Below are 19,398 nucleotides of genomic sequence, written 5' to 3'. Positions count from 1 at the left end.
TGAATTTTACATGCCAGCAATCTGGTTCTGTTTTCGTTTAGGTGGAGCCCATCCTTCATGTATAGACTCCTTCTTTCCCAAAAGTTCCCTAATAAATTTAAAACCGTTCTCCCTACACTGTCTCATCCATGCATTGAGACCCTGCAGTTCTGCATGTCAAACTGGATGCATTGCAGAGTCTGCTACCATGGAGATCCTGGACTTTACTCTCCTACCTAGCAGCCTAAATTTGGCCTTCAGGACCTCTCTCCTACATTTCCCTATGTCATTGGTACCTACATGTACCATGATCACCAGCTCCTCCCTGGCACTGCACATAAGTCTGTCCATATGTCTCAAGAGATCTGTAACTTTTGCATCCAGCAGGCAATTCACCATGCAGGTCTCCCAGTCATCACAAACCCAACTATCTATATTTCTAACAATCGAATCCCCCATTACAGTTACCTATCTCTTTCTAATAAGTGGGGCTTCCTGCCCAAGAGGAATATCTTCATTGTGAGAGGATACCATGACGTCATCTGGAAAGAGGGAGGATTCCAGCTATGGGACCATTTCCTTCTGCTCCGGTTTGATATTCTCCTCTGCAAAACTTTCTTCCTCAACAGCACAAAGGCCAGGTTAGGGGTGGGATTATTCTACCGTGTCCCGGAAAGTCTCATCTACGTACCTCTCGGTCTCCCTCATATCTTCCAATTCAGCCACTCTGGCATCAAGAGTCCATACTTGATCTCTCAGAGCCATGAGTTTGTTTTCTGGGTTTGGGGTTTTTTTTGTTGGGGTTGTATGTGTGAAGAATGTTAGGTGTATCTGGCGCTCACACTCCCTCGCAAAATTCCCAGGTTTGCTGCTCCTGTTCACTAGCTCCTCTGGTCACTTAGGAACTGGCTTTTTAAACCCCTGTTCTCCCCAAGTAGCCCTGCCTGCTGGTTAACGGATCCTAAAGGGATTAGGGATCAAAGTCTCATTAAAATACTCTCAGCCTTGCCTACCAGGCCACTAGGCTCAGCACATGGTCCCCCAAACAGACCGCACTATAAGCTTCATTGAAGCAGGCACACAGCAAGCAAACAAACGTAACAAACTTACCCCAAGGGTCACGTAGTCACACCTGCTTCACCTGGAGAACTCCTTCATAGAACTCCCCTGTTTGCTGCTCCTTTTCACTAGCTATTATGGCACATGCTTTACAGCAAAAGCTAGCTGCCATCTGGAACCATGAAGAAATCTTTCCTTCTCCATCTGCCTTCTTCCACAGTATCATATTGTTCAGTTTGGAGAATTATTGGAATAATAACTTTTATTTGAAGCATCCAGCTTTGGCCACTAATGGAAATGACTTGTTGGTCTGTTTCAGTATAGCAGCTCCTGTTTTGTTAGATGAAAAAAGCTATAGTATATGCATATATGAATCACTTTGTGAGAGACAACAGGTAGCTAAGAGTTAAGAACTGTGCCAAGACCTCCTGGTTGTGCTCTTAGGGAAGTTGGTGGAAAGTGTCTCATTGACATCTATGGGAGTTGGATCTTGCCCTTATCCTGTAGGTTTGGATTTCACTGAGACTTGCTCTCCAGAAATCTGGTGAAAGATGTTGACTGTAAGGTAAAGCTACTGGAGAAATAAGATTTTACTTTTTATTCTGTAAAGCAAATCTTTGTCCTCAAATGGATGAATATTCATAGAATCCAGTTGGCAATTATTGAGAGTGCAGCATGCTGCACAGCTGTCTAGACAGGGAAATTCATCAGTTTATAGAGACAGCTCTGATTTTTATCACTTTTGTTTTAAACAAGATGCTTTTATTATAAACGTTGCCTCCAGAAAATAATTGTATGTTGTAGGACTACTTCAGCCAGTCATTAGAGGAAATCATTCATCAGATCTTAGTGTAGTTTTTCACAATTTGGGCAAGTTTTCATCACAGCTAACATTTAGGAAATGATATGTATGTAGGGCAGCATTGCATGTCTCTAAACCTTCTTGATGCCTTGCCCTTACAGGGTGAATTCTCTCACTTGGTCTTGCTAGCAGCATTTGATTGCATTGATGATACCAAGCTCATGAAACAGCTAATCATATCTGTAAGTAGTTGAATTTTCCTAAAATATTCTATTAAATGTTACCAATGCAATTAACAAAAGAGGTCATTCATACTTAGGATACTAATATATGACTTCTAGCCATGTTTTTCAAACTATTGTTTGTCTTGAGTTCTCTCTGTCTTTATTTCAATGCATACAGTAACGATTATGATTTTTCTTAGCATGAGGAGGCCTTGGTGAAGGTTTTGAATGTTTATGTAATTTATAAAAAGCAACAGAGGGTCCTGTGGCACCTTTAAGACTAACAGAAGTATTGGGAGCATAAGCTTTCGTGGGTAAGAACCTCACTTCTTCAGATGCATATCCCCTTTACTACAGTCTTCAAACTAGATCTAAAATCTACTGGAAACCCTACTTTGTACTTCTGTTGACCTAGCTAGGGACTGGTTGTGCTAGAAATTTAAAGTATATTGAACTTCATTTCATTTATTGACTTTACAAAATTCTGGATTTTCTCTTAACTGAAATTCTTCAAAATAGACTACAAGTAATAGATGACTTTGAGAGCTCTCACTAGTTCAACTAAGTTTCTTCAGTGCTAGAAGACTCGTAGAACAGATATTTCATTTGACCCATCTAAGGATTACAACCGAGCACTATGTAGTTCAGGGGTGGGCAAACTACAGCTCACGGGCTGGATCCGGCCCCTCAGGGCTTTGGATCCGGCCAATGGGAGCTTCGGGTATGGAACCCACAGGTGAGGGCAGCGCGTAGAGCACTCCTTGCCGCCCGCCCTTCCCCCCTCTTCCCCCAGGGGCCGCAGGGACATTGGTGCCAGCTGCTTCCGGGAGCAGCGCAAGGCCAGGGCAGGCAGGGAGCCTGCCTTAGCAGAGCCTGCACCCGAAACCACTCCTGCCACCCTGCACCCCAACCCCCTGCCGCACCCCTTCTGCACCCCAAACCACTGCCCTGAGCCCCCTGCTGCACCCTTCCTCTGCTGCAACCCCTTGCCCTGAGCCCCTTCCTGCACACCACACTCCCTCCTACACCCCGTACTCCTTCCCTCCCACACCTCATCCCCCTGCCCCAGCCCTACATTCATGGCCCTGCATGCAATTTCCCCACACAGATGTGGCCCTTGGGCTAAAAAGTTTGCCCACCCCTGATGTAGTTTCTTACTGCACAACATTCTATTGTAATGAAGATTGTCTTTGGTAGAAATGTAGTGCAAATTGAAAAATAACTAAGTTTGGATTTCTCAAAGTGACAGAGATTTGTATTAAACTGCCAAGAGAAGTTGAAGAAACCTGGCCAAATGCCTGGGAAAGGTATAGGTGTTTTTTTGTTAGTTTGGTTTTTTTGTCTTTTTTAACAAGAAAATTCAAAGATTTTTGGTTCAGGTGATCAAAATATTAATCCGAGATAATGCCCAAGAGCTTGAAGTATCAACTTAGTAGGTCAAACTAGCAGAACAAAGTAAGAAAAGAAGGAAATAGAAATGTCTCAGATTATCAGTTAGGACTAAAAGTCAGCTCTTCTGATTAAAAATGAAGACCAATGGCTATTAGAGAGATGGCACTATATACCAGAGAGTAGGCAATGAGGTTTGACATGTAAAAGTCAAATTTAAAATTGGCTAAAGAATATTACAGTTTCAGGGCAAGTGCACCTGTATTCCTGCTCCATGGCCCACCAAGGGCAACCACCTTTATGCTTTCAGCTCCCAGTTATCACCTCTCTTGGGTGGTGATGCGTGTTGTACTGCTCCTGACCGTATGCTGCACAGCTCCCTGCCTTACATTATGATATCTCCAGCTAGCCAGACTGCCTAAAAAGGCCAGTGCCTGTGGTTTGCTTTCTCTCTGAGGGCTATGACCAGTGTATTGCCCACAAGTATAGGTTACCACACAGCTCCTTCTAAGCAAATAAATTTATTCCTAAGGTAGAAGCATTACAGAGAAAACATAAAAACAATAAAGGAACCTACACGCATGTGAAAAAGCTTACCAGAGGTCACTCCAAACTCCAGCCTTGGCCTCTGGTAGGTTTCAGTTCTTCAAAACCCACAACTGGCTTTTCCCCTTTGGATACAAGTTCATCTCTCTTAGCTCCAGAACAGAGACTGGGCAGATCAGCTGTTTCTTTACTGATCTTGGCCTTCTGTAATAGATAGTCAGCTAACAATGACCCTCTCCTCAGTGCATAGCTTCAAAAGGCTATTTTTTTGCATAACTCGAGTTGGGGAATTTGCTTTAATTCTCCCTAAGAATTCCACAGGAAATCAACTTAAAACTTATTATCCCCAAAGTCCATATTTTCTCTTGCAAATTTTCAGTATAGTCTTTTGAGCTCCCCGGTGTCTTATTTGTCATATTTACCCCCTAGAGCAGGGGTTCTCAACCTTTTTCTTTCTCTGGATAAGGCCAGAAGTGTGAAGACTACAGAAATGAAAAGCACATTATCTAATCCAGAAGCCAGTGCCAGATTAATACTTTGGATATCCTAAAGCAGTGTGTGTAAAATGTGCACATTTTTCCACTAAACAAAATTTTACCTGATTTTGTGCATTTTCTTCATATTTTTATGTAATAACAAGAGCCTTGCTGTCTTCTGCCCAGTCACTCCCCTCCACTTCCCCCACCCCCAGCATAATCTTTATTAGCATGTTTTTTGGGAGACAAAGGGTGAAGAGGTACTGGTTCAATTGTTCACTTCATCTTCTACCAGATGTTGTTGGAAGGATTTCCTTGGTGGAAACAAGGGATTTTAAAAAGCAGAAGGGTTACTTACAAACAGTATGGACTGTAAAATATACTGAAATTGCCCAGAGCTCTATAACACCATCCCTTTTGTTTCAGAAAATATAACTGAAATGTGCATTAATATTTACCATAAGTCTGCTGTAACAGTTTTTGAAAATTCTTTGCTAACGTACAGGGTATTAATTCTCCAGCAGTGTCCTGCACTTAGAAGGCAAAATCATATTGCCAACTTGCATTGGGCACCGGCTTTCTTGTTTACGTAATGATTTTTCCTAGCCAGCCGTTAATCCCTAGGAAATGCCCGCTGTATTTGTTGCTAATGTTTCAGTAAACTGCAAGTGATAATGGTTATCCTCCCAGCAGAAATGTGGCTTACTTTGTTACTTACAATTAATTATTGCTGCTGGATGTTCTCTGCCTAGCTGAATTCAGGATAACTTCTTTGTATTCTTCCCCATCCTCAACTGTCCTCTGTGTGCTGGCTGCTGCACAGATGTACAATTGATAATCACACCTGATTGTACAATGTACAAATGATAATCACACCTGATTACTCATGCAGTGTTGGCTATACTTGGGTGCTGTGATAATATGTTCCCTTCCATCTTTTGTCTGTTGGGATTGTAACTTCTTTGGGGCGAAGTCTGTCTCTTACTACGTGTTTGTACAGCACCTCACATAATGGGGCCCTGATTTCAGGATGTCTGAACACTATGGTAATGCAAATAATAATTTGTACTTCTATTGTATCTTCCATCCAAGGATATCAAAGCATTTTACAAACAAAAGCTGAATATCAAAACTTGGTCTCATTCAGCACTATACATTGACAAACCCACCTAGACGTTATACACTGCTTAGGGTTTTGAATTGGATTATGTAACTATAAATGATGGCACCCATCTCCCTTTTCCCCAGCTTTCAGTCTGAAAATATTCAGCCCAGGCTTGTTGCTGAAAAGTATTCTTCCAGCAGTGTGTTATTGATGTTTATGTATATTTACAGGAGATAAGTGATTCTTTGCCTGATATTATAAACAACAAATATGGAAGGAAAGTCCTGTTATACTTGCTAAGTCCAAGGGATCCTGCACATTTCTTACCAGAGATCGTCAAAATTCTGCAACAAGGAGATGGAAATGCTTACAGGTAACTAAGAAATGCATAACTAGTAGGCTGAAACAGTCCACACACGTTTTCCCTACTCCAGCTTTTTGAACAGGACGCTTAGTCATTGGTTTTGGTTTTTTGGTTTAATGACAGTGACAGTTTCTTTATGGAGATCAGTTACCACAATTCTTGGTTTCCAAATAATGTCATTAATTTTGCTGAGAGTTAATATTTTGCAGTTTCTATAACGTTTTATTTCTTCTCACTCTATAAACCCATATACAAATCAAAACACCAAAATCAAATAAATGTGTCAGCTATCTGACAGAAATGGTAACAGTTGTGATGTGATTTCTGCATAGATATATACCTAATATATGCACATAATGACTATTTGGGTTGCAATAGTATTTCAGCTGTAAAAAGGAGAGGACAGATTTTACCCATTGCTAAACTTGTTTAAGTCTCAGAACAGATTTAAAGCCTTTTATTTATTTATTTATTTATTTTGGATATCCATTATTGGTGTTCTAAGTTGTACAAGAGTAAACTTGAAATCTAGCAGTAAAAATGGAAGATTTTCGTTCTAATTCAGCCCCCCATATGGTTTAATTTAGATAATTGTTTAAAAAGCTGAACTGAGTTTTTCTTGAATAATTAATGCATTGCTCACTTATCTATATTTCTCCTTCATGCATAAGCAGCCCTTCTTTATGTGATGCCTTATCTGAGACCATAATAAACCAGTCTGGCAGGCCCAAGATAAACTGTGGGATTTTAATGGATATTTATTTTCCCATTCTGCTAGTTTAACTGTTACTGATGTTTATTAAATACTGAAGAGACGGCAATTTCAAAAGGATCTGTGAACAGTTTTCCTTACACAGTCTCTGTCAGAGCTTTGAGATGATAATGGCAGAACAAATAAGAATTAAAATGAAAGGGTGGAATTGGTGTGTATGGCACATTGGCAATCACCTTGAAATTAAAGACTACAGTGTCACCTGATTGGATACTTTTCTCATTCTGGCTATTTTTAAATCCTCTGATGGTTATCTAAAGACCGTATTAAACCTGATTTGCTGTGGAATACAGAAAAGGGACTGTGTTTTAATTTGACCTTTTAATGAGGACATCATCTGTCTAAATAGCAAACATGGATTGAATTTATTTTTACATGATCTTTTATACAAAACAAGTTTTCTGCAATAATTAGACCACCGTATTGTGTATACTATTTCACCAGTAAAAAAGATTCAGATGTCCGCCGTTGCGAACTTTTAGAAGCCATTTCCCCGGCCTTGTTAGGTTATCTGCAAGAACATGCCCAAGAAGTGGTGATGGACAAAACTACGTGCGTGTTGGTGGCTGATATTTTAGGATCTGCTCTCGGTGATGTCCAGCCTGCCATGAATGCAATTGCTAGTTTGGCAGCAGAGGAGCTGGTTCCAGGTGGCAAAGATGGGCAGGTAGGTAATGCATCTAACACAGGGCAAGCAGTAGAGATATTGCTGTGAATTTGTTTCCATTGAATCATTTAAATAAGATTTACTACAGTTACCTAACACATGCTTTACTGGCTGCACTCTGAAACTTTCCCTATTCATGGGAATCTGCACTTTCTGTTGCATTTTCTGGCCATGTCTTGTGTATTTATATATTGTAACTGCATTTGAAATAATGATGGCTTAACTAAGCATTTAATTTGTCTCTCCGAATTGGGTACTTAGTTCTTTGTGGTCTTGAATCTGCCAGACTAGTGTGTAAAAAGTCTTTCTATGACAGTGGATTTACACTTTTTGTGGGTGGCAGAAATGTATATTATACAGAATCTCTCGAGTTGTAGTGGTAGCAATTAAATGAGACTATAAAGAATTGCTGCTCACAATGAAGATATTATCTTTATGTGAGGGAGTTCAATAGGCGTGAGCTACTAAATAAGCACACACCTGCACACAGGGAAGGGGCACCAAGATCCAACTTCTTAACTTTCTGACAAGGAAAGAAGGTTGGATTCCTATAGCAGTTTATTGTAATATTGCTAACTTCATCAGTAAGCTCAAGTCAGATTGTGCCTTCAGACATGCATGTGTGGTTTCCACAACCCTGTGGGACTCCAGGAAGAGCTGGGATCTAGAAGTATCCCAAGATTACAAGCTTTATTGATAAACCCCTCAGTCACAACACACAACCCTCTCGATAGACCCTTCAGTCACAATGCAAATGGCATCCTCACCATACTGTGTGATTGGGCAAGCATTTACAGTCCTCATTCCCTCTGTCTTACTTGAATGAAGTTTCAGCCAAATTGCTCTCACCCAGTTCCCCAAGTTAGCCTGATTTTGGGAAAGCAAAGATACTGCATTGTCCAGTTTTGAGATGTAAAGCTGCATGTTGTCCATGTATTCGTGGTACCCTAGCGAAAACCACCCCTCTATCTTCCCGTGTTTTTGCATACACATTGAATGGCTCAGCACAGGGAGCTGGACTAGGTGAGTTCTTGATGTCCCTTCCAGCTGTACATGTCTATGATTCAGTGCATATGAGCTGTGAGATACTAGATCACTTGCAAGATTCTGTTGAAGATGGAGACAGCAAGTTGGTTTAATGATTAGGGATGGAAGTGAAATATAGTTCTTTATAAAATAAGAGCTGTTTTAAACCTCCTGTTTGTTCCAAGCTGAACTAGAACCAACTTATAAAAGTTCAGGACCACCAGTGTTCCTTGCCCTATGATGTCCAGACTGCCACCAAAGCACCTCACTGACTTACCTTTTCTAGTTGTGATTTCTCTCACCGCCCATATCTCTGATATCCTTCTCTTTTCACATGACCCCCACTTCCACCATTTTATGACCAATCTGTACTAGATTCCACATGGACCTCTTATATATTCCAACAAGCTCTGGATTTCCATATAAGCCATTCTTCAGTGCGTGTCAGCTGGTGAAAATTTGGAAGAGCCACAGACTTGCATAGAGGCAGCTAGACCAGGAAACTATACTTATGTGTTAATGGGAAGCTGAAGGTGTGTTTGCTGGCCAGGGGAAAGGGTTGGCTAGTGAGGAGCAGAGGATGTAGTCTGTGCACTGAGAGTCTGAAATGAGGAATGGGTTGCACCTCTGTAAGTTAATGTTTGAATAAGCATCCAAACACTTGCTTTCTCATCTGTATTGATATTTGCTCATCGTTAATAATGATCAAATAGCATTATATGATGTGTTGGGGGGAAGAGCAAGTTGGAATGTTTTTTATAAAATCATCTGACAATGTACTTTGCGTTTCAAGTATAAACGCACCAATACATATGTGAAAGACTCCTGAGTCTAACAGTTACTCATTGATTTGTTTAAAGCTTCACATCGCAGAGCATCCAGCAGGCCATCTGGTTCTGAAATGGTTAATAGAGCAAGATGAAAAAATGAGAGATAATGGAAGAGAAGGTAGGCTGGGAAATTCATCTTTAATAGACCATCTGTCAGCTTTCAGCATAATTAAACTCATTTTGTAAATTCAAACAAAAGATTGTTGTGTAGATTTTTAGATGTATCAGAATATATAAAAGGTGGCGAATAGGCAATAAATGGTTTACATGTACTTTAGATGTTCATAAAAAGTATTTTGTCTCTGTGCAGTTGAGATGCTGTATGAATGAAGTGATGGAAGCTAAGCTCACTTTTTCCATCCGAGGAGGTTGACCTGTTTTTTAGAAACATAAGATCCCAAATGTGCTTTGCTGGTATCAAGAGTGTGTTCTATTCCTTTGCCATTTTACTTAATAAATTTTAGCATGTTAAAGGTATCTAGCATTTAAAAACGTAGACAAGATTGAAGATGGCATCTTTCTAATTAAAAGATTTGATGTTTTATTCCAGTTTATGAATATTGTGATCACCAGCTAAGCAGACCTGTAATTACTAGAGTGTATTTGTTACTGCTGCTGGATTACCACTTTCATTATAAAATTTCACCTCAAACATAGGACATCTCTGCTATTTTATGGCACAGATGTTGTCATCCGGAAAGTAATCTTTAAAAAATTAATTCAGCATTTTGTTACAGAGCAACAAAATCTAGCACCCCGTGGATTTTTTTCAACCTAGCCTAAGATGTCTTTCTACCATCTTAGTAAAATTAATCTTTTTATGCAAAACTTGTATGTATTTCTTTTTTTATTTTGAGCCTGGCACCACTAGGTATCTCGAATGCAACTTTGGAAAACAGATTATGTAGTGTGCCTGTTTTTTATTGGAGCTAGTTGGAATATTTTGGAGGAAATATGTTACTTCAGGGAACAGGTGGAAATTTATTGGTTTTGACTAAATTTTCCTACGGAAAGATTGAGAGAGAGAAAAAATACGCACACAAGCTCTCAGGTTCCAGTCTGCAAACCAATGCAGAACTAAAACAAATTTTGAAAGTTGCTGTGAAACAATTGTCCTATTGACAGCTCAAATTTTTTTTGCAATGTTTAATTGTCTTATTTGCAACAATTTTCATGCAACTTTGTTCAACCCCTGCTACAGTTTTCTTTCAAAGGCAATACATAGAAATCCCTATTAGTATGGGCTCACCGTTTTTACCAGATGCTCGCTTCTAATGCTGATATAAAAGCTGAGACAGGAGTTCAGGTGGATATGGAGTGGACGTTACTAGGCTTTTTTTGTGCATTAATTATATTGGTCTATGTTTAATACTTTTTTTTGGAGTCTTGCTATAGTTCTGATATCTACTGTTCCCTGTCAGAGTTTAGGTTGGCACAGTTTTAATTCCTTATTAGTACTGAATTAGAACTTTTTGTCACATTCAAAAGGGGGAATTTTGTCTGAATATCTTTTATCTACCAGCCTAATTTAGATAATTGGTAGTTGATCAATCCTTAATGTGCAGTTCTACTCTGTAAAGTGACTTTAAAATGGAATTCAGTGTTTATAGTTTCTCAGTTTCAAAATCAAATTTGATAATGTTACAAGTTAAATGTTTTTCTAAAGCCCACCTGTGCAAACTCAGCCTTGGGATCTGAAAGTCACACTGCGCTCTTCCCTTCTTACACATCACCAGTAGCAATGGTTTTGCAGGACCAGTTGTGCCCTCGGGGACACGTGTGTAAACTCTATTGCTCCAGTGGGATTGAACAGAGTCAACTGGAGGCCTGTAATTGGAATAAATTTAAATAATTCTGTTGGCAATGCATGAGAAGGGGTAGAACCTTCTTACTCTTAGCCATGCTGATAGCAGGGATAACAGGCTCAAAACTTGATGGGCTTGTTTTGGTCATGTAAGTAAGTGACGATGATTGAATGCACTCAGGAGGCAGATCTTTTCAGTTGCAAGGCATCATTTACCAAGTTCCTTTTCAGTGTGGAAACATGCTTTTAAACATGAATACCTTTTGGTACTCTGTTAAACAATGAAATAGTAGAAAGAAACAAATGTGTGTCTGTCTTTATACCAGTGAGTTTTCATAAAATTCACTGTTGCTACTGTCTAATTAGTTCTGCACATTGCTTAGAATTAGTCTCACGTTTGCAAAGGTATTGACTGTATTGAATAGTCAATTATTTTGAGAGTAAGCAAGAGCTTCTAAATATAGAGTGGATTAAAATGTTTGATTAAATCACTGTTACAGAGGACTTTTGAATAGGCCACGTTGCGTAATTTTGCCTTGCTCTTTTTTCCCCTCTAATAGGATATTTTGCAAGAACGTTGGTGGAATGTGTCAGCCTTAAGAATATGAAGTCCTGGGCAGAAGTAAATCGAGGTGCCATGATTCTTTGTTGGTATGTAAGACATGTCTGTTTCTAATTGGGTACCATTGTTTAATTCTTATATAGAGAATGGCATTCAAGTTTTCAACCAAACTAAATCAGTTTTCACGCACTTACGTACTTGCTTTTAATTGTGGTGTTTACAAGCAGGCTGTAGAGCAGTGGCGGGCAACCTGCATCCCGCAGGCTGCACGCGGCCCATCAGGGTAATCCACTGGCAGGCTGCGAGACAGTGTTTACATTGACCGTCCGCAGGCACGGTGGCCCGCAGCTCCCAGTGGCCACGGTTCGCCGTTCCCGGTCAATGAGAACTGTGGGAAGTGGCGACCAGCACGTCTCTGTGGCCCGTGCTACTTCCCGCAGCTCCCATTAGCCAGGAACGGCGAACCGCGGCCACTGGGACCTGCGGACGGCCGTGCCTGCGGACGGTCAATGTAAACGCTGTCTCGCGGCCCGCCAATTACCCTGATGGGCCGTGTGTTGCCCACAACTGCTGTAGAGAATAACACTTGGCACATGCAAGCACAGACCAAACCTATTAGTTCCCTGAGCTCAGGCTTTGGTACTGCTATGAAATAGCTCTGTGCTGAAAAAGCCTTCTAGAGATTGAAAAACTTATTTATTTCTAACACTGTGCCCACCAGTGTCCCTACCACATGTATGAAAATCCTGAAACAATATGCCAGTATATACTAAATATGTTTTGTTCTTGTATGTACCTGTATTCAAAGGTAGCAAACAGGCATTCAGGCATCTTCTGTAAAATGTTATTCAGTTTGTCTGTTGTACAGGCTGTCTCTCAAGGCCTTTCCTGAGGCATTGGAGATATGTTTGTGTTGTACTTCCTGGGCTGGAGGAGTGGTGGTTCTTAGAGTAAGCCATGCAGAAGTGTATTATGTGCCAACCTGCTCTCTGTAATAAAGTCATGAGCCATAAAGCTCACGGTCTTCCTCACCTCCCCAGGATGAGACTATCACACCAAGCATCCTACTTTGCTTATTAATACATTTTGTTGGCATTTAGTAAATAGGTGTCAGTTTCACTTTGTAATAGAAACTTTCAGTGTGACATCAGGGAAATCTGGAAATTGGTGGCTTAATAAACCTTAAACATCTAATCTGTGAAGTTTCAAAACCCTTAGTTCAGCAGAGATAACAAATTACCTAATTAGCTTTTCATAAGTATCTGACAGAACTGAGTCAAACACACCTGGTAACTCTTAAGTAGACAACATATCCTTTGTAAATTTAAAAAAAATAAAATCTTTTAATTGAATCTCTTGTCTCTTTGCTTTACAACTCTAATTCCTAATGCTGTAGGGTAAGGATAGTCTGATGCTCAGACTGATTCTGTAGATAATTAGAAACCATTTAAGTGATAAAATGTGATGATTGTGATCCAAGTTCAGTTTTAATTCTGTTTTGCAAACTTCAGTAGGGTTGCTGTTGATGGGAATTGGTAGTGTAACATACTATTTGCGTACAAACGAATTTAGTAAACTCTGCATTGTGATAAAATTGTTTGACTTACAAAGAGAGTTTTCACATCTTTTTTCCTTAGCTTTTATAAACAGACCCCTAATGTTTGATGAGCACATTTAATTCCTTTAAATTCTCTAATCCTGCACACAGATATTCAGTAGGATTTGTGTAGAATGATTTGTACATTGACAGTATGTTGTTACTTAACATTTGTCCTTAACTTAGGGCTTTGAGATTTGTTTAAAAGATTAATTCATCCCTGGTGCCATTGGCAGTTTTCTTTATATATGTACCCTCTATTGAATTTTTTTGATCCTACACATTAGAGCATTCAAGAAATTAATTTCTATCTTCACCCTTCACCTTTTAATGATTAAGGCTAAGATTTTCTCATGGATATTTTTAGTAAAAGTCACGGACAGGTCACGGGCAATAAAGAAAAATTCATGGAAGCCCGTGACCTGTCCCTGACTTTTTATTAAAAATATCCATGAGAAAATGGCAAGGGGCTGGATGTTTGGGAGCTCCAGGTGCCCCTGTCCCCCCTTCCCACGTGGCAGCTGTGGGGGTGCCCCTGCCTGGATGGGGAGCTGCAGGGGTGCCCCCGCTGCCCATGGCGGTTCGGAGGTTGGGGGCTCTCTTCCTCAGGCGACGGGGGTACCTCACGGCTCCCTGCCACTGCGGGAGGCAGTGGGACCCTGCAGCTCCCCGCCACTAGGGCTAAAGTCACGGAGGTCTTTGGAAGCAGGGCCGGCTCCAGGCACCAGCAAAGGAAGCAGGTGCTTGGGGCGGCCAATGGAAAGGGGCGGCACGTCCGGGTCTAAGGCGGGAATTCAGTGGCGGGTCCCTCAGTCCCTCTCGGAGTGAAGGACTTGCCGCCGAAGAATGAAGCAGCGCGGTAGAGCTGCCGCCGGCTTTATCTTCTTCCCCCTCCGCTTCGCCGCTTGGGGCGGCAAAACAGCTGGAGCCGGCCCTGTTTGGAAGTCACGGATTCCGTGACTTCCGCAACAAAATCGTAGCCTTAATGATGATTCAGATATCACTGTTGTAGAGTGTGGTAGTCACATTGACTTTTTCATTTATAAAAAAAAAAAAAAATCTATACCTTTTATAGGTACGGTGTCTAAAATCATATGACTGTACATGTGTTCTGTCAAATATACATAATTCACTTTGATTTAATAATTTGTAGACTGCCACATTTCCTTCTCTGAATTCTCCCGGAAAATGACCATGCCTTGTCACTAGTGTTAAGAGAAACTGGATAAATCACAGGATTTGTAATGGATATGGGACCTTTTAATTGCTAGGTCACCAGTTCAGGTCAGTAGTGATTGAAACATTGATTGATGCCCTGACAGTTTGTAGTTTCAGTTAATTTCCTAGTAGACAAGCGTCCACCCCTCAAACCTCACAACAGTTAGTGCTAACTGTGACATGCTTGGTAGTAATCTCAGTGAAGAGATCAAGGACAGAATGTGAAGGGGAGACCTTACCTACCCCAAGAGCTGGTAATTTGGGTCATGATTGAAGAAAGTTGTTTGGGAAGCCTGGATTACTGCTGCTCTGTGGCTACAGAGAGGAACTCATTTTCCAAGATTGCCAATCCAACATCTTTCAGCAATACTAAAATCTAACCCCTCCCCAAAGGAGAGGGACACACATACACACTGGTTATAAGTATGTAGTTTCCTCTTGTACTAGAATTTCTAGGCTTTCATCACAAATTAATCCTTGTAGATAGGAATTCTTTCAAGTGCTTCACATTTATTTATTCGTTTGTTAATTAATAAATTACAACTTTCAGGTTTTTATCAGCTCTTCATACATTTTTATTTTTGTTGTTGTTGTTGTTGTAGGATGCTCAGAGCAACTTGACAAGCTGCTTTTTTCCCGCCATTTTGTGTGGCACTCATTTAACTTCCGTAATGTGCAATAATTAATCTTATCCATGCCTAATTGTGTGCTTTTAGTCTAAAGATGCTGCCTAAATTATACAGCACTGCTGAGCTCAAAAGTACCTTAATCAGATACGGGTAATGACTACAAAAAATTTTTTATATAAAATATTTAAAATGTATTGAAATACAAAAAACAAAACAAAGATGTATATATAAAAGGTGCCCCTGATATTTCTGTCAATTTCTTCTTTTGCCAGTAAGGGAGCCCAAATGGCTGTAGGATTTTATCTGTCTTCTGTTTGTTCCTGTTTTAAAAGTGCCTTTCTGCCTGTAGAAGTTGATTTTTGTTCATTTTTTGTTGGTTTATAGAAGCATCTATTCACATGCCTGTCTAAATCTCTGCTTTACCAATCCAATTCACTTGAAGGTCTTGGCTTTGATATTTATAGAAGCTTAAATTGCTGCCCTATTTTGTGTGTCAAATGTGCATTCTGTTAATCACCATAGCATGTGCTGAACACTTCCGATATTTTTGTCACTCTTGATAGACTGGATTTTATAATGGAGAATCAGAGGTCTCCTGGTTTTGATCACAGACTGGTGTAAATTAGGCGTAGCTCTATTGAAGTGTAAGTGGAGCTATGCGAGTGTTCAGCTAGCGTAAGATCAGAATCCAGTTCACTTGTGCACATAGAGTGCAACTTCCTATCGGCAACTCGCTCAGAATTAAAATTATGTGGAACCACTACATGAATGATACTATTCTCTTTAAGTTCTTATACTTCTACCGTCGCCATGGTATTCGAATGCCTAATAACCTGGCCATAAGGATTATATCCAGTATTGAGAGATCATGAAAAAAATGTGCATCAACAAATGTCAAGAATTAAAGGCATAGCTTTTAGAATTCCTGTATATTGTATAGACAAAACACATAGCTTTTTATGCCAGTAAGAGGTCTTATGAGTCAGAGGACAACATATATTTTGCCCCTTTGGAATACATAATTGCAAATATTCAGCAATTATTCTCTTTAAACAATATGGGGACCAGAAATTCCTTTTCAGTGTGTTTAATTCAAAAAGCTTGCACACTGCTATACAAAACTTGGCTCATATAAACAGTTGATAAATACAACTTTTAATTAGAAATTTATAAGAAGCAGTCCAGAGTGGATTACACTGTAATATTCTCTTTGTCCCAAATGGTAAACCATACCAGTTTCTCCTTGCTATTCACCCTATAGAATGTGTTAATTTTCTACATACTTGGCATGTTTTGTCAGTATCTTGCTTCTCTTGCTCCTTACTAGTTTGTGTTGCTTGTAGATAGGCCATATGAATATGACCTATATCTGTGTTGGTTTTTTTTTTTTTTAAAGAAACAAAGCTCCTCCTTAGATTGTAAGAGAACTTCTAGTTATAACTAAAAGCTTAACAGAAATTCCCAGTAGGACTTATAAGTCCATAGTCAAAGAATTACATCTCAGAATAGTGTAGCAGAAAATAGACCTGCTCTTTATTGGATGTGGCATGGCTTCCTGCCTCTTGTACCATCAGCCTCGGCGGGATTTTAGGTCATAGGGAGAAGACAGATATGTATATAAACAAGCTATATTAATTCCTCTTTTCACATTCCATGCAGCTTGGACTATTTATCCGTGTTAAGAATCTAACAAATTAACAAGAGGTTATAGTTGGCTAATCGCAAGTTCATGGTAAAAACCATAGAAGTTGGAGATGTTAAAGATCTGTTGTCATTCAGGCCATCTCCCCGCCAATGGATGTTTGTTCCTCATAGTGTAAAGTCCTAAGCAACAGGGCATCCTACTGCTGCTTACCTAGGTGAAAAGTTTCTGTAGACTAACCTCACTGCTGGGAAGATTTTTTCCTGATGATCATCCTAAATGTTTTCTTTCTTAATTTCATCCTATTCCTATTAGTTATACATCCTTATCACTGCTGAAATAATGCTACTTTTCAGCGAGAAAGCTGGCTTTCCAGGTAAAGTTCTATGGTCCTGAAGTATAGGAATCCCAGAGCATCGAGTAGAGACTACTAGATCCACTATAGAGCTATGCCATCATCTGCTGTGTTTGCCTGGTGGAATTGCTGACATATTTTTGTGTGTGTCTGGCCTGAAGTGGGTTTCTTTTTAAATAGTTAATGATTTTATTTATACTGTCTGACATTATTTTTGTTTGACCTAAACGTTGACCTTTGAAATATAATGTTTTCTCCCCCTTTCTTGTAGCCTTCTCCGAAGCACAGATCAAGAAGTGGCAAATAAAGTCAAAGGAGGACTAAAAAGCCTCATTCCGCAATTGAAATGCAATAAAAATGTAAAAGGAATAGAGGCTCTGCTAGAGACGTTAACTTCCTAATTTAAATGAGGTTCAGAAAGACCAGTTTCCTATCATTGTAACCAAATACAAGTCAGTGGAGGTTTTGCACAGTGTTTGATTATTTTTGTAATATCCTTTGTAAAAGTGTATTTGTAAATTAAACTGTTTTTAAAATGATTTGGCTGTTCTGCTCATAAATCCAGTTGTCTCTAGTTTAGAACCTGAATGACATGAATCCATCATCAGGGGATTTTAAGCTCCAGCAGACTAATAACAGCTTATCAAGACATCTGAACATCTAGCTCAAAATTTAAATCTCTGCTTGTTTTTCCCATTATCTTGTATAAAATCGATTCATACTGCTAATAATTATATATACTTCTTTTAAAAGTGATCACCTAATTACTGTATAAACTGAAACACATCTTCTGGAGGTAGTCTTATTTACTGGACAAATCCATCCATTCTTAATGATCTTCTCCATCTGTCTGGCCTTGTTTTAAAAAAACAAACCAAACCAAAATCCTGCCCTGTCCTGTTGAACAGAGATGGATGTGACGTGCACAGTTAGAGAGCTCCTGATAGTAGCTCTCAAAAATTGCTTTGGCTTTGCAAATAGATCTGAAAGGCGTCAATAGTTATTTGTAATGGGTTATGCAGATTTCTTACCGGCAAGATGCTTTTTCTTCACTCCACCACTAAGCATAGGCTTTTTTAGCTTAACATTTGAGGTGTTCAGCAAATGGAATTTTCTGTTTGTCTCCTCCTTTTAGTGGAAACAAAAATGAATTTAATGAACACATTTAATTTACTTACAATTACTGTTGGCTGATAAATTTTAATTAGCCTTGAGAAAATAGAAAGGTACAGTGCTGCCAACCACAACATGCATATAATCTCTTGGCACAGCAGAATGTAGAAATATGAAATAAAACACAGGGTAATCACATCTGGCACAGGATTAATTCATTTCCTTATAGAATATATCCTTGGCTAGTATTTGAGCACTTGCTCTCGTGAGCAGTCCCAGTGAAGTCATTGAGAGTAAGGCATGCAGGAACCAAGTCCTAGAGTTTAAGCCCATCCCTGCTCCTAGTAAATTTGTGGAATATGGTAACTTACTTTTCTGAGAGCAGCAGTGGGACCATAGTTAGTGAAATACTGTTGAGGTTTTAATCTCCCCAAAATGAGGAAACTCAGGGTTAAGATTTGCATTGTGACAGTATTTTTGCCTCCTATACTTGTGCAATATTGCAGCTTTTAATTACATGAACGTAATGTGTCAGGAAACGTAACATAGTATCTGCAAGTATTTATATTAAGAGTATATGTCAGTAATGCAGGCTCAGAAATTATCACTTGAAGGATGAAATCTTGAAATGGCTTGAAACTTTCAGCAATGTTGAAGGGCTGTATATTAAAAATTTGCTATATTTATAACTGCAGATATTTAGCCATTGTTTTCTGGTAAAATATAACTTCCTTTGGTTTCAGATAATGAATAATATAACATTGATAGTAAATTGTATAGCTGTTACTGAATTGAAATGCATGACAAATTAGTTTGAGATAAGCTCCACCTGGAGCCTGCACCCCTGAGCCTCTTCCCCCCCGCCCCAACCCCCTGCCCCACCCCTGATCCACCTCCCGCCCTCTGAACCCCTCGATCCCAGCCCGGAGCACCCTCCTGCACCACAAACTCCTCAGCCCCACCCCAGAGCCTGCACCCCCAGCCGGAGCCTGAACCCCCGCACCCTACTCCCCTGCCCTAGCCCGGAGTCCCCTCCCGCACCCTGAACTCCTCATTTTTGGCCCCACCTTGGAGCCAGCACCCCCAACCCCTCCCGTACTCCAGCCCCAATTTTGTGAGCATTCATGGCCCACCATACAATTTCTATTCCCAGATGTAGCCCTCGGGCCAAAAAGTTAGCCTACCCCTGATCTAGACAAAGCTTATTTCTCTGGTAAAAGAGCGACTTGTACCTTATTA

General features: G+C 40.0%; 1 protein-coding gene across 1 annotated transcript in view; it reads left to right on the top strand.

Annotated features, from left to right (window-relative positions):
* The window catches only part of PUM3 (pumilio RNA binding family member 3), a 38,772-nt gene extending 19,822 nt beyond the window's left edge, over positions 1–18,950 (top strand). Inside the window, exons 13-18 of the mRNA XM_024200178.3 lie at positions 2,002–2,082; positions 5,811–5,953; positions 7,161–7,383; positions 9,270–9,357; positions 11,604–11,694; positions 17,318–18,950. Of these exons, the coding sequence (XP_024055946.1) occupies positions 2,002–2,082; positions 5,811–5,953; positions 7,161–7,383; positions 9,270–9,357; positions 11,604–11,694; positions 17,318–17,447 (756 nt within the window). The 3' untranslated portion in view covers positions 17,448–18,950. The remainder of the gene's footprint in view (positions 1–2,001; positions 2,083–5,810; positions 5,954–7,160; positions 7,384–9,269; positions 9,358–11,603; positions 11,695–17,317) is intronic.
* Positions 18,951–19,398: the final 448 nt, after the last annotated feature.

Source organism: Terrapene carolina, unplaced genomic scaffold (assembly GCF_002925995.2).
Source record: "Terrapene carolina triunguis isolate 2854851 unplaced genomic scaffold, T_m_triunguis-2.0 Scaffold113, whole genome shotgun sequence".
NCBI classification, from domain to species: Eukaryota; Metazoa; Chordata; order Testudines; family Emydidae; genus Terrapene; species Terrapene triunguis.
This window is presented reverse-complemented; position numbering and strand designations above follow the sequence as displayed.